At 31.4% G+C, this 16,505-nt stretch overlaps 1 protein-coding gene across 7 annotated transcripts in view; it reads right to left on the reverse strand.

Annotated features, from left to right (window-relative positions):
* The window catches only part of LOC123673203 (F-actin-monooxygenase Mical), an 83,892-nt gene that overhangs the window by 14,814 nt on the left and 52,573 nt on the right, over positions 1 to 16,505 (reverse strand). For 3 of the 7 annotated variants that reach the window (XM_045607658.1, XM_045607659.1, XM_045607657.1), the window contains 10 exons: positions 13,366 to 14,038; positions 9,059 to 9,594; positions 8,283 to 8,480; positions 6,323 to 6,559; positions 5,254 to 5,566; positions 4,938 to 5,092; positions 4,748 to 4,872; positions 4,480 to 4,691; positions 4,213 to 4,375; positions 3,332 to 3,513 (listed from right to left, as the gene is read on the reverse strand). In XM_045607658.1, the coding sequence (XP_045463614.1) occupies positions 3,332 to 3,513; positions 4,213 to 4,375; positions 4,480 to 4,691; positions 4,748 to 4,872; positions 4,938 to 5,092; positions 5,254 to 5,566; positions 6,323 to 6,559; positions 8,283 to 8,480; positions 9,059 to 9,594; positions 13,366 to 14,038 (2,794 nt within the window). The remainder of the gene's footprint in view (positions 1 to 3,331; positions 3,514 to 4,212; positions 4,376 to 4,479; positions 4,692 to 4,747; positions 4,873 to 4,937; positions 5,093 to 5,253; positions 5,567 to 6,322; positions 6,560 to 8,282; positions 8,481 to 9,058; positions 9,595 to 13,365; positions 14,039 to 16,505) is intronic. The other 4 variants (XM_045607662.1, XM_045607663.1, XM_045607661.1 and 1 more) reach the window with 3 other exon arrangements.

Genomic DNA, 16,505 nt, shown 5'->3' on the forward strand with positions numbered 1-16,505 from the left:
GGCATTTTTATTGTATCACTTTTTTTTAATTTCCACCAGTGGCGTTCATAAATAATTTGACCTGCCTATTTTGGCAGACATTGATGGTACGCCACAGATTTTTCATAAAATAAAAATTATTCTTGAAATTCCCAATCATTTCTTACCAAAGTTGATCACTTGACTTTTTTCAATCCGATGCGCGGTTTCCGCTTAAAAAGATAAAAACCGTTTCTCTACATGATCATAACAATATCGTTAATACATATGACAATATCACCATGCAGAGACATACGATATATATCTCAGAAGGTAAGACTTTTAGGACATATGAAGTTTTTTTCTTAAAATGGGCCCAAAAATCACCACCATAAATATTGACATTCAATTAGGAAACACCCTGTATATGTTTGTCCAGTATGAAACGAAACACCCTGTATATTATTTCTACGACGTTATTAAATACAATTTTTTTTACCGTCAACTGAGTTATAGTTTCAGATTTATTTTTTTTTAAATTATAATATTTCGATATGATAATGCGATTATTACTCATTTGCACCTAAGAACCAGTGGTTACCACTGGAATCTTTGGATTCTTGACTTGTCATAATCATGAAATAATTATAACTTTTAGTGAACGGTGAACTTAATATAAAGTAGGAACTACAAAGAGTACTATAAGATAAACTTAGAAACAAAAACAATATGTATGTTTGAGATTATATGTATGAGAATGTGTAAATAAATGTTTTGACTTCATTTGATTTTGCTGAAATATTTGGCGCAGAGACTCTAGAGTCAAGTCTACCATGTTCCGATAATTAATTGTGTTAATCGCTCTTTTAATGAGTTGACATATTCCACGAGGAAATAACAAAACACAGTATAAAATTTGCAGTGTTTTTTGGATTCTACATAGGAGTCCAACTTCGCTTCCGCCGTTATTTTCCGAAATTCGAGACTTCATTGCAAAAAACTGGTTATACATTTATGATTCAAAGTATTGTCCATTGCTGGCCACTACTTTCTCCCATCTTTCGGGCAGTGTACGAATCCCGCATTAAAAAAACTGATCATCTTTTGAAGCGATCCACGAATCGATCCAATTTTTTACTTCTTCATAAGACCGGAATTGCTGGTCAGCCAGGCCGTGTGCCATTGATTGAAACAAGTGATAGTCCGAGAGAGCATCGTCTGTAAAATACGGCGAGTAAGGTACGACTTCCCATTTCAACGTTTCCATGTATGTCTTGACAACTTTCGCAACATGGAGTCGAGCATTGTCGGCTTCAATTCGTACGGCACCCGATTTCTGTACACTTAACACATCATACAAAAATTAAACTGATAATTTAGTTTTATATTTTACAGATTCACTGATTGTTGAGGATAATATATCAACAATACAAAAGGCCTATGCTTCTACATCAAAAACTTGGCGAGAATTTGTTATATTCGTAAACCCACGTCTCGACTTTTGCTTTTACATCGCTTGTTCCAAGAGAACAGCGGGACATCGTTTGGCCTAAATTGAGAAAATACCTGTTGTGTGTATATACAGGCTGTTCCGCCTGCTCCACCACTCCTGGAAATTTCTAATTTGTTGAGAAATATACAGGTGAGTGTACCAAAAAAGTGTAAATGACAAAACATATGTTTTTTCTTATGGAAGATTCTGTTTTATATTGAATTTTCAGATAGCATGGAATGAATAAACCTATGTAGGTTTCATATGCTTAAAACTTACATTTTTTGAGATATTTCGATTCTTCATAAATAGAAGGGTCTTTGAAAAAATCTAATGACTGGTTAATCGAGTGTTTTGGCGATCGATCTTGGTTGTTATAGTGATATCAGCTTTATATTCAAAAGGAAATATTGAAAAAAATCATGACTCCGGAAGAAATTGAGATAGACCCTTGAGGTAAAGAATATTTTATTCAGTATAACGATAGCATCTAGGTACATTGATTGAACGTAGTACATATCAATTTTTCAAAATTGTAGTCTTTGAAAATTCATGGATTGCAATCACGAGCTTGAAGGATCAATGCAGTATCACGACTGATTTTTGTATTAAATTTTATGCGAATAGCTCTCAAAGTTCCCGAGAAAAGCTATGGATTGCAGACAGGTGAATTTTTTATTCGATTTTTGGATTCCATACATTCCAAAAAGTAAACTGAAAATTTAAAAAGGCTTACAATTTTTTCCTCAAACAACTTCAAAGATTCATTATTGAATATAATAACTAAAATTTCGTGGTGAGAATAGTATAAAAAAATTTTCGAAAAATGTTATTTCACTGGCACTGAGTTCATCGATGAAATGAGTTATTTAAAAACTCAGCTAATAAGCTTTTACAGGAGCACTCTCTGAACAACAGAATATCTTTCGGAGCAGGGACTGATTTGTTTCAAATTCTTTGGTAATTTTCAATGAGTGACTAAGCAATGCCAAGATGTAAGAGGATAATTTTCATGACACATCATTTATTTTGAAGAATTTTAAAATTGACAATACTATCTATTTAATCCGAAACAGTGAAATTTGAATGCAAATAATTCTCTGTTAAAAGGAAACAAAGTCGAATATTCCAAACATGCATTCATAATTTTTAAATGCTTTTTCGTTTCCTTAAAAAAGTTGTTCCATTGACATGTTAAATTGCAGGTTATTTTGTATTCTATTATGAAAGGATGGATCTTTGGGGGTACAAATTTTGAAAGCTAAGACAAACCAGACTGATTTGACTTCAGATATGTATTCAGAAGACTAAATTAAGTATATTAATGCCCAATGATTATGTAGAAAATTTTATTTTCTCATGATCTCATGAAATATATGATCAAACAAAAAGCTACTAGGTACTTGAATGTAGGTTTGTGTTTACGAACTGAATGTGGTTGTAAAATAGTTTGAAAGTTGATGCAAAATTTCTTGAAAAAATCACGAATATAAACAAGGGCGCAAAAGCTATTAACTTCTCGTTAGTGATTTTCTCTGTTTTTTTTAGACAATATTTTATTTTTGTTTAACCTATTCTCCTAATAATAAATAAGAAATCACTAAGGAGAAACTGATTAGACATGGTCGAGAAGCAATTTTCAGTGCAAAGGTTCTCACTATGCATTGCCCTTTGCTAACTTTTTTGATAATATTCACTACGCTCAAGTTGGATTTATATGAAATACCATTTGTTTAATATTTTAAAGAATTATTCCCAAAAATCTCATTAATAGGCGTTATAATATGTCAGGCAGAGTTTTTTGTAAAATAATTCACAACACTGAAAAATAATTCACTACATTTAGAGGATGAGAACAAACTCATACAAAAGATTACTTACCATCAGAACTATTTTCATAGTAACTTGAAGAATCTGAACTTCCGTAGGGTTCAGAGTCCGATTTATCCTGTTTAGAGAAGTGCCTTTTACTCATTCTCTCAGCCCACTTCAATGTTCCTTCCTTTGTAGCTGGTTCTTCCATAGCCTCTTCATAAGCATCTTCATCATCGCTATCAGTATCACTGAAATAAATCAATAAAGTTTTAATTTTACTGAATTAAATTACTCTTTTATACAGGGTGTTTCCTAAACATGCGGCAAAAATTCAGGGGGTTGTTCCTTGGACTATTTTAAGCATATTTTGTCCTTGGATGATTTTTGAAAAACCTCTTTGTTTTGAAGATACAGGGCGAACAACATTTTTCATATTTTTAAAATTAATAATAGTTTAAATAAAAATGCGTACCGCACTGTGTTTACTAAGTAGGTACAATTTATTTTTAAATTTGTTTAACAACATTCCAATTACTAAAAACGGCCAGTTTTTTGACTAAAAATTGATAAGTGCAGATGGTAAAGGAATACAGATTAAAGACTTGCGAAATCGGATCATTGCTGGGTGTAACTTAATAAGAAATGATCCTGGTGTTTTTGAAAGGGTTCGGCAGTCAATGAGGAGAAGATTGGATGCTTGTATGCTGGCTAGAGGTGGTCATTTTCAACAGTTTTTGTAGGTTGAGTTGAATTTTCATGTAATTTTTCATAATAAAATGTTATTATCTGAAATTTTGTTTCCCCTATATCTTCGAAACAAATAGGTTTTTCAAAAATCATCAAAGGACAAAATATTCTTAGAATAGTCCAAGGAACAACCCCCTGAATTTTTGCCGCATGTTTAGGAAACACCCTGTATATTTAATATTGATATTTTTGAAATCTACCTGTAACTTGATGAATCATCATCATCACTACTGCCAACCTCAGCTGTAGATGCCCCAAAGTTTCTATCTGTCCATTCATCTTCATCCATCTGGTTTATTGAATCCTCCTGATCTGAAGAACCCCGACTTAAGTTGGAGAATTCAGCCCTTTCGGGTGTACGCACTGGTAATGAAAATAAGTTTAATTATATAGAATCAAATTAAGTTTTTAATATTAAGGGGCAATTCTAGTTGAACCCACTATAGCTTGAACAAGAGAAAAATTACCTCTATCTAAAAGATCTACACCTGAAACACCAGTTAATTTCTTTGATGGTAACTTTGTATCCCTTTGTGATGGTTTTCTAACCACTTTAGTAGTAGTAGGGGCTTTACCTTGCATACCATAATGATGCAAACAAAAGAACTTGTGACCATAAATACCATCTTTATCAAAGGCATACGAGCCGAGTCTGAGCTGAGCCTTGCAATACTGACATCTGAAATTAAGATTTTCACAATGTGGTTTTAGATCATAACGAATAATCCACCATACTTGAAACATCCATGGTGAAAAAATCTGCTTTCTGCAGATAACCTCTCCATGAGATAAACTCGTTTATTGCAAAAGTGACATAACTCTGATCCACTATAGGATGGAATTATAACAGGTTTATCGACCTAAAATACAATTTCTGTACTCAAGTATTGCTTCTTATTATAGGATTCAATTAAAGTTTTCTTACATTTTTTGGAATAACAGGTTCTGGTGTCTCTGGAATTTTACTAGTTAATCTTTCTGTTATGCTTGCAATTTTATTATGACCCAGATCTCTATTGGTTCCTTCTTTTAACTTGAGATCCAAATGTTTTATATTCTTATCAATATCTGCATATTTGCCTGGAAAACAAATATGATAAAAATAATTTTCAAAGTATTCCTTAAAGATATCTTCAAGGAATATAATAATAAATATTTATTATCATTTACCCATACACCGAAAGGTAACAAATGGGATAAAGATTATATATATATATATATTATCATTTAATTAAACATACCTTCAGCACTATCCTGTCTATCAAGTTTTTCTAATTTAGTTTGTCTGGCAACGAATTGTTCTCTGCTCCATTTGGGGACTTTTTCCTTATCTCTCACTATTGGTTTGCCAAGTTTATTTTCCTTTATCTTTTTTTCAATTTCTTTAATATTCCAATCTGACGTTTCTATTTTACCTATTTTTCTCAAAAGATCTTTCGGTTTCTTTTCCACTAATTGTTTACTTTGCCATCCTTCTTCTATAGACTTTATTTTAGCAGCAAAGTCATCGTCTGTATTAGTACGAATCAAGGAGGGAAGTTTAGTATCATATTCCTGGGAAAAATATGTCAATTATTTGAAATCAAATGAATATACAGAACATATGAAAGACAGACGACTTTTTTGTCTATTGTTAGTAGTCAAACTATCATTATACCAGAATGTAGTAAGCAAGGTGTGGTAATTCAATTAAAGATTGGATTTCTAAAGCAGTTTGTCGATCATTAATTCATAAGATACTGCGATTACTTGGAATGGTAGTCTTGAAAATTACTTCTTTTTCTAGTGAATAACAATATTACCTCACCTTGTATAACTCAATTCCAAATGGAAATATGATATAATAAAAAGCCATAACAAAAAGCTAGATACTGCTGCAAATAGGACACTCAATAGCATTGTTTAAAAAATGTAAATACGAACTTAATACCGGGCTACACTCATTTGAAAAAAAAAAAAATTCAACAAATGGAATAATAAGTAACTGGATCCATTTATAAACAATGGAAAATCTGGACAATGTAGAAAAAAGTAATCCTCCAACCCGATTATTACACGCCACACACTTTCATTTTCAAAAATAAAAAAAAATCAAATCTGAAAATTTGCATTTGATATTTCGTAAAAAATAATAGTTTATATGATTATCCATCTTTGGGAAACATTCTTTAGAAGGATAATCTGAAATATTTTTGTGCAACCTAAATTGTTAGTTCAACTTGGTAATTATTTTAAAAATGCAAAATACCACACATATTCAATAGGATTAGAACTGCAACTTGAAACTCCAGAAACACCACACATTCTTACAGGTATATAGGTGAATTTTTTTTCTAAGTCTTTCACACGATCTTCAAAATTTCTTGCCGTCTGTCTATATACAAAAATTGAATAATCTTCGAATGGTGTATCGGATTTTGCATTAGCAGCAAGCATCCGCATGCTCTTTATGAATTGTTCAGCATGTAGTTTCCGTTGTTGTTGCCTTTTTGATAATCTGCTACTCTTTGAACTATTTCCTTCCTCGAATTGTTTCTGTATTTCCGCCTTAATGGGAAATAAAAATAGAAGAATTATATTGATACATGTTGATACATATATCTTAATCTTAATACATATAAGAAAAATATGGAGTATTTCACTAATGACTTGTAGTTTCACTCACATGAAAGAAAATATATTTAATTGTTATATCGATTATTTATATAATCATATAATTATTTTACATCTTGGTTTATTTTTTATATTCTCATTAAGAATTAGAGATTACTTCATGTATTCACAAAGTTGTGGTTAAATATGTGAGTGATTTAAGTTTAAGTTTAAGCTCTGAATGAGATGAAAAATAAAATAAATTGATATCAATAGAAATGAATAAATAATACTTGAGTTGGATTTTTTCCTAAAAAAGTATCTAGAAAATGTTGAATTAGTTATAAAATAAAAACAGTTTTGAAAGGCTTTCACATCATGATGGAAATAATTATTCATGCATAGGTGTAGTCTAGACTCTAGATGAGTTTCTCAAAACAAAATGTTATTGAGATAAACACAATGAAAAAATTAAACATTTTCTAATATGTATTAAGAATTGAATTCTTTTGAAATATTTTATACCACTCTTAAGTGATAAAACAAAATTATAATTTTTACAAGTACAAGAAAATTATATTAAATACAATATTTGTAGACAAATACTTTTATTCGAAAAAACTACATAGACTCTCTAGAAAACATATGATGCAATAAATATACAAAACCACTAGTTCCATAACCATAACGTTCTGAATTTACAAATACATCCATAATAAATAGTGTTAGAGTAACAACACTACTTTCTATAACACCACGCATAAATGTTCTAAACACCTGAAACAAATTTCGTAAGCTTAACAATTTATATCGCTATAATGGTATTTCCTCTGATCTAAAAATATTTTGAAAAGGAAATTGTCATTGTTCATTCAATAATACATATCTAGATAGCCCAAAGGTAAACCAGTTAATCACAAAAATTTTCAATAAGAAATATTTCCAGCTCATAGTGGACTCCATACTACACTCAAAGGCTGAAGTTATCATTCTTTTTCCACCTCATTTTTATTTGCATTCAACGAACAATGTTGTCATCTTCAGAAACTAAGGACTAAGCCCTCAGTTCGATTGTTTAGGAAAAAATTTTGAGGATATAAAGTTATTTTACTTTCAATCAATATGTTGGTCGAATTTTTTTTCGATTCTGTACATTTCAGATGAGAACTACAAATTTCTGAGGACTAAAAAGAAATTCCTTGAATGATTCACATTATTCATTTCTTCCTTATGTCACGTTAAAAATATAAAATGTTTGTTGATGAAATCCCCTTGTTTCAGCTGTCAAAATGAACCATATGCTTATTTCGTTTCAATTTCAAGCTTGGATAGTAAGACTCAGAAATAACCAGGACAAAGACATAATCATAGAAAACAGAAGTATAGTTATAATCCAATAAGGTTCGGATCACAGGAACATGTGGTTATTAATTGGATATTAAAAATTTCTGAATTTCTAATTATAAATATGTATTTCAGAAATAAAAAAATTCGATGGAATTACAGAATTTGATTAAAATTGAAAATGAGATGACTTTAGATGTAAATTATGTGATGAGAAAAAACAATAACAGTAAGTTGAAAATTGCTATACATCACCATTTCTTCACTTGAGTATTGTTAATAATTGAAAATAAATTATTTAATCTAAAGCAAAACATCAAATATTTGGACTCACCACACTTCCAGATTTATCAAGCGTTCTTCTCTTTCTGGTTTTCCTTTCAATATTTGCACTCTTATTTGATAGTATACCTTCAATATGCCTCTTATGTCTACTTGACGGTCTAAAGTTTTCATTGGGAGTAATTACAGCACTCGGTTCCTTCAGAAGTGTCTTAAAACTAGTTACAGTATTTTTACTCTCGGGAAGTTCCTGAAAGTGAAAACCAAATCAATATTTATTATTCAAATAATTGATAAGCATGAGAAATTAGCTTTTCAAATAACAAGAACAATCATCAATTTTAAAAGCATAAGAAATTAGAGTTGAAAAGTCAAAGGAAAATAGTCACTATTGCAATTGATTATTTCAAAAGATTCAATTTAACATAGTTCCTCTGCAGCAAAACTTCAAAATATTCGGACACTGTTATATATTTATTATTTACAATTGACAAAAAAAAATATAATTCATTCAGCGAATTTTCGTTTTAGCAGTGGAATAATGTCAGTAATATCGTATTAGTAGTAAGATTAGTTTTATCACTGCACGAAAATAAATTGCGATTTGAATCATATTAAATTTTTCTCAAATGAAAAATGAATAGGAAATATCCTCAGATTAAAGTGTGTGATATGAAACGAAGGTTTATTTTCATATGAGTTTAATAAATACTGTAAAGATTTATTTTATTTTCAATAAGGACAAAATAGATAATGTATAGAAAGATCATGTTGAAAAATAATTATTGTCATCAGAGCAAATAGTAACAAATTTAAAATATGACATACTGATTCTTGCCCTTCCGCTATAACAGAAAAAGGAGCTGAGTTTTCCACCTTTGCTTCATTTGGAAAGAAGGAAAAATGGGAAAGCTTTCCCAAAGTTTTAAACATTTTATTGCAAGCAAAAGATCTCAATTTATTTGGAAACTTTTCTTCCTTCTCATTCAAAGATCCTTCTTTCAAATCAGATGATTCTCCAACTATGAGTTTTTTTTGTTTTCCCATACGTTTTTTCTCTAGACACTTTGTTATGGATGTGATATCCGAAAAACCTTCTTCAATGTTTGTTTCAATAGGTTCTGCTTTCTTATTTATAAATTCAGTGTTTTCACTCTCTTCTTCAAAATCGTTACTTTCTATCCAATTTGATACTCTGCTAAAAACTTGTTCAGGGCCTATGCTTCCTTTTTCTTCTGCATCACACATGATAGGATTCGACGAAAATTTTATGTGAACTTTTTTCGGAATTCGGCATTTGCCACTGACACATCCGTCATTCTTTTTTTCTGTTTTTGTCAGATTTGTAGGGTAAGATGTTTTTGCTGGGAAAGGACAATTAGGATTACACAATCAAATTTTGGTTGGGAATATTTGAAAGTTCAGAGATGATTCACTAAAACAATGACAGAAAAAAATTATTGAGTTGAAAATTCTACTGAGCACAGAGTGTCAAAGTTTTGAAATATTGTTGCCATGAATTTATTGTAAAAATCAAAGAATTATTTTTATTGAATACAACCCATGAATCTTGAGGATATATTAGTAAAGATTTCCTTTCGTACGTGTTATTGTTGATAAAATGAAGTAGAAGAACTCTTTTTACAATTTGTTAGTAGCGCCACACATTCATTCAAAATCATCAACAATCAAATTACCCTTCTCAGAAGAGGACCAGTCGCATAGCTAAGTACCCAGGCTTCACATTGGAGAAGATGGGGGAAAACAATATTTAACGAAAAATTGTTGGAACAATAAAAATATCACCCTTCTCATAAGGCTTCTTTCCAACAAATAATTGAGCGTTTCAATTGAAATTTTAAATCGAATTCATTTAATTTAAAATTCTCTGATTATATAAATAATATTAAAAATATGCCAATAGTCAAGTCATTCTGAAACAAATAACTCAACACAGAAATCCACTTAATTGCAATGCAGCCATTTATGCAGTTCTAACAAATATAACATTGGATAATAGTCAGATGAAATAACAATTTTTGTTATCTATCCTTAATTTTATGAGTAGTACTGAAAAAATAGAGCACTCATTTCGACAATGCTAACGAAATTCATCATAATTATTGATATCAAGAAACATACAGTATATGAATTACTGATAAAAATTGAGAATAATTTGTTTACAAGGGACATGGTTTTTAAAAGGAAATTACAGGATGTTCTAGGTAATTAACACCATTGGTAGATGAAAATGCTGATACCTATATCCATTTTAATATAATATATCAATATAATTTTACATTCTCTTCTGTTCTGATCGCCGCGTATTCAACATTGAAGTAAGGAGGAAACATATAGGGAAAAAAATTTTGTTATGTGTTCATAATAAGTAGAAATATCAAATTTTTGATGCTTGCATATTATTCGCACTCACTGCGAAAGTTGTTTTTAACGTGGCCCTAACAATTTGAGAGGTAATGATAAAAGCAGTGGCATGTTTAGACCTTGAGAAGATGAGAAACTTGTCCGCCTTTTTGTTTTCGTCTTTTTATGAAGATTCTCTCATATTTTACAACAAAATTAGCAATACCTTTTCAAATTTCTTCATTTGTTCAGTACTTCAGAATGACCCCGAAGAGATATTTCATTTTTGCAAACATAACAAACTATGTAATTTTTTTAGGCACCTCACAATTTATTTTCAATTCCCTATTATATTTTTCTACAGCTAAGTTAGCTAGAATACTAGGCCAACATAATCCACTCACATTCATTATAGTTTTCTTTATGAAAATGTCTCATATAGAATTATGTTTCTTTCCTTAAGAGTGGTCTATACAGTTTCAGCGGTCGGCTCAAATGTGATAAGGTTATATTTTACGCTAGAGACCATCGATTTATATAAGGCTTTCACGATTATTCATTTGAAAGAGTTCCCATTGCGGAAAGTCCTTATTTATTAATTTTTTGCAATGGAAAAAAAAATCAGATGAATTTTTTATTGAAGAATAAATATATGCATGATATAGCTTTCAGAACAAGCATTCACTTTTTTTTTTAATTTTCACATAAAAATATTATACAAAAATCTTGTCAAAGGCTGGAAAATCGGTTTCTCTAACATATTTTGAATTCTTGCATGTCGTAGAAAAGGACGATAAATCAGAGGAGCCTTTGGGATTGCTTTACTCATTCTAAAAAGTAGTGAAATCTCAAAAACGCTGAGGATGGAGGAGTAGTTAAACTTTGTCAGATTACGAGAAAACCACGTGGTATAAACCCCTGTTAATTTTTCAAAGAATTGGCCTGATTGTTGAAATAATCTGTCCTTTACTTTCAAAAGCATAATATTTAAATAATCGATGCAGACAAAGTTCTCTAATACTGAGTCCGACATACAACCATCATTGCTTAGGCTGTAGGGCTACACATGATCTGTAGAATCGCAGCTTGCAGACGGTCGGTAGAATATTGAATTTCTAGTTCTTTTAAAGCCACGGTGTAACCTATACTGGCCAAATAGAATAGGAAATGTGCAAATGGGGAACTATAGATGCACAACTAATAATTGAAATTCAAAACAAAATGCATAAATTTTAGGTGCGGGCATGAAAAGCCGAATTTAGTTAATGAATCCTAGACACCCGTAGAACAAACTAGAATATTATAGCGTACACTATACCAATGTAGTTTTCCGTCTCGTAGAAAGGAACAGAAGAATTGCGATACAAGTGAATATAGAGATTATTCGGGCTATCCTTACTTTCATTACACTGGATACAAGTAAGAAGACTAATCAAGTTCTGAAAACTGATATCGACCTTCCTTTTCTTGACTTGTCGGTAGGGTAACATCGGTAAGTAATACTTTGTTTAGTTCATTTCTGAAAGATATTCCGGATCATCTCAGTAAATGTGGCCGCAGAGAGGGTCATAAGATTTCATAGAAATGAATTAAACAAGGCATATTTAGTTCATTTCTTCCTGATCTGCGGCAACGGGGAGGGTCGTATACAGAGTTTACCGATCCAGTACCATTACCGTACCGACCAATTAGGAGAGCGCCTTAAACATTACATAGAACTATTCGGTACCCAGCGCAATGCGATTGGTGTGATTCAAATTTACAACCAATCACAGTTCGACTGAAAATGTCAATGGGTGCCAAACGCGAGCATGGAATATCAATGTTGTCTACTTATTGCTCGTCAAATTTGGTACCATCAATGCAACAACCAAAACGTTTTTTCAACGATTGAAGCAAGTGAAGACAGGTACAGATTGGGAAAGTTTTCGTCCACTGTTGGAAGTTCTTGTGCCTATCGTTACAGGTAAAAGTCTAGAATCAAAGTGTAGCCTACCTAATTAAGCAGAAGAAAAGCATATCAAGGGAAGAAAAAGAAAACTCTAAGGCCGCGTAACAAGTAGAAAACCTAACAAGAAAAGATTGAAAGGAATGACAAAATATAAAAAGCATTCAACAAAATGCAATAAAACATGAATTATCACACTAAATATTCCATTCGTTTATCATCTGTTCTCTGTTGATTTTGTTTCATTCATAATAATCCACATATTCATGTGTTTTTGCTGCAATTTCATGCCGCATAATGATGCGTCCACACTATGCGCTATTTGACAATTGGCAAAGCCGGCGGCTGTGTGACGTCTACATATGTGTTTGCATTCATTTGATTTAATTAAATTTAGTGGTTGACACGCCCTCATTCTCCATTCTCTTTAGATTATTTTGAAGGAGACCGACACTTGAGCGATTTTCAATAAAACACGACTGACAGTACATTGGTGCATGCCAAATATCGCGTCTACATCGTATCAACTTTCAAACATAGTGTGTGAACGCCCCTTCGGCACCGATTGACATTCTGTATATACATTTCGCATCGAACTGTGATTGTTTTAAATTCTAATCTGACTAAGGTGGCATCCCTTGGTCAGATGTATGTGATGTCTAAATACCATACCAATAAGTTAGGAAAGGGATTTAGAGTGAATATGTAACTATATCTGAATAGCCAAATTCACTTGACATTATGAGATGGAATTCTTTATATCTTTGTGGTTTATAGCTGTTTGGAAAATCTGATAATTATTTGGAAAAATTTATTACTTTACCAGTCATTATTAATGTAGTTCTTGATGGATTGTACATTGGTGAAAACTTTCGATTCTCCTCCAATATTTCGATGAAATATAATTCTCTTGATAGGTTCTTGATGTTAGATTTGAATTCTATTTCTTCAAATTGGAGTTGATTTTGTATTTTTGTAATCGATCTCTCCCTCAGCATACATTTCTTTTTCACTAAATTGCTTCTAAGCTTGAAGGAAAAATTTCCAGATAGCTGCTTCAAGAAGTTGTTCGGAAACGCTGAGATATTTTCGTTGTTATTTGTTTGCATTAGAGTTTCAGTCGAGAAGATCTGTGGATTCAAATTATCAGCACACAATGATGAGCGCAAATCGAAGGATTCAGAAGAAGCTGGAAATATTTTAGCAAGTTCTTGACATTCTGTTAGCGATTCTTCGGGAGACATTATATTTTCTTGATGTGCATCCGTTTCTGACCCACACTCTGAAGGTTTTGTTGACAAAAAATAAGGATATAATTTGAATAAACTTTCGTCACTTGTACGATCTGTTCTTAGGGTGCAATGGGAATACTTTTTCACCAAGTTATTCTTCATGCTTTTGCGAATACTGGATTTACTGGATTCTGAATGGAAATTCGTGGAGGATTTGAGGGATTGTTCAGGAATGGCTAAATCTGAAATCGTCCATTTATTTCTCTGTAAAAAAGGTGAACATCATGGATTGAAAAAAATCATAATAGAATTTCCGCAGAAGAAAGTTGAAGTTCCATGATTTTTCCTTCTTTTCGTATGTTTTCAACACTAAAATATTTTCTATATAATAATCTATATTTTGTATTTGTTTCACTACATACTCGTGACAGAGGAATATGACTCAATTTCGTTTCTGTACGACTTTATTTAAGAATTAAAAAATATACATAAAAACTTAATCATTCCATTGAATTATCTGGAAGATTTTTTCTTTCAATAGTTTTTGCAATTTCAATATTTTTCATGTTTGTAATTGCAAGTTCCTAAGGCTTTTTTGAGACCCTTTCAAAAATCACTATTTGTGTGAGTTAAAGCAACAGTTTTATTATTGTATGAGCTTTACTTATGTATCCCCAAACTTATCGAAACAGTGTTGGTTATGTAACAGTGAAAGGCATCACCCTCTTGAAAGAAAATTGTGGATTCGGACACCGGGACCTTGAAGTTTATAGATCTCATGGAGCTAATAATAATAGAACTAGCTGATTTTCAAGAGTTCCTGGACAAAACATTTTTTCCAATCTTTGATAAAGTTCTTATTATACTTGTAACTCAACTGAACATATTATAAATTCTATATATCTATGTGTTCCTTGGCAGATTTATATCCATGTTGCTCTGAGTAAAATAACCCTGTCGTTATTTTCTGCTTTGTTGAAGTCTCTGTACCTTCTTCAAAAACCAACCAACTGCTAATATGCTTAGGTATTTTTAACGAATCTCCATAAATTAGTAACCTAGGCTCACTACACCTCCTCAATAAAAATTGATGTCTTACAAATCTGATATGATAATAATTTTACGCATTCTCACACTTTCGGTGATTTTGAAATTAGTAGGATTCGTTTGTCAAACTTGACGGGACGATCAAGTCCATTTGGGTTCCACAAAATTAACTCTCGAACACTTTTGGCGAACACCAAGTCAAGTCTTCCAGACTGGCTCGTACGTCCGCAAAACATAGGTAGTAGGTACAGGAAAATAATTAGTCGATCTTTTCGACAATCTGATTATACGAACCGCTTCTTTGTGTTTTTTTTTCAAATTAATCACTTCCGAAAGATACAAGAACAGAGATCTGAAGTGAACATACATATTGTTCATGAATTCGATTGCTGGATCGGAAAAATTTGCTTTCTATAATTTTCCTCGTGAAAGAAAAATAACACAGCAACAATACTTGAGTGATCCATCACCATTGATTTATTAAAAATGGATCTCTTAAATGAAGGCCAAGGCTTTTTCAATGCCAACATATGTCCCTTTTTAATTCCTCTATATATATATATATATATATATATATATATATCGTTCTTGTCTTATTTATGGAAATGGAGGTACCAAACTTGACCGCATTTTAGAGCTTAAGGGAAAAATTACTTGAAATTAAAAAATCGTGTATGTTGGCAAGACAAATTTATTGTCTGTTTCTACTTCACTTACTTTCAATTTTGATTATTATGAATCACTGATGGAATTCAGAATTGGCGGGCATGCAATTTAAATTTGTATTTAGAAAAATAAAATACCCCAGAAAATCCCTGAATAATATTGATATTCATTTGTGATACCTTACTTTTTCTATGAGTATATTAGGTACATAAAACGACAGATTTTGAAAATATCCATAATCAAACTTTACTTAAAAAGCTTTGACTCTAGTTTTCCAAGGAAGAAAGAGGAAAAATGAAAACAAATTTCCGAAAACATTTGAAGAAAAGTATAAACTTGTATTTGGAGACAAAAAGGTTGGAAACAATTTCACTTCGTCCAAGGATATTTTCCGTAATAAACTCTATGAATATTGAATTTTTTCAGTTAATCCCTAGTAAAAAAGTTAATTTGTAAGTGACAGTTAAGTACCTTTTAATTAAGATGTCTAGAAATTCTGGTGTGCTCACTGTCACTTGAAAAAGTTTAAGATAAAACTGACTACTTTTGTAGTGACTAGCCAGGAATTATAAGAGATTGCTGATACTTCAATTGATTTACACATGGCTTCATAAGGCGCTCTTGCCATATTTCGCTGACGTTTCGATGGAGATTCCTAATATGGCGACACCTACTGAAGTAAAGAGAAGAAGTATCGGCAATCCCGAGTTGTCCTCGCCTGAATTGTCTTATTACATTACCAAAATTTTGAAACACCATTAAACATAATTTAATCAATCACAGTGTATCAGTATTTCTAAACATCTTACTTTTCAACCTACTAAATGAGTCTTTAAGTAAGATAATAATTGAACAAAAATGGGATAATGCAAAACAAATTTATTTTTCCATTAACAAATCATAAAATTCCGAAATTTCCAACATCAACCTTTCATTGAAATATAGCAAAAATTAAAAAACGGTTAGTACGTATACATAATACATTCCACCACCATATTGTAACATTCCAAGTGAATAG

Source organism: Harmonia axyridis, chromosome 2 (genome assembly GCF_914767665.1).
Source record: "Harmonia axyridis chromosome 2, icHarAxyr1.1, whole genome shotgun sequence".
NCBI classification, from domain to species: Eukaryota; Metazoa; Arthropoda; class Insecta; order Coleoptera; family Coccinellidae; genus Harmonia; species Harmonia axyridis.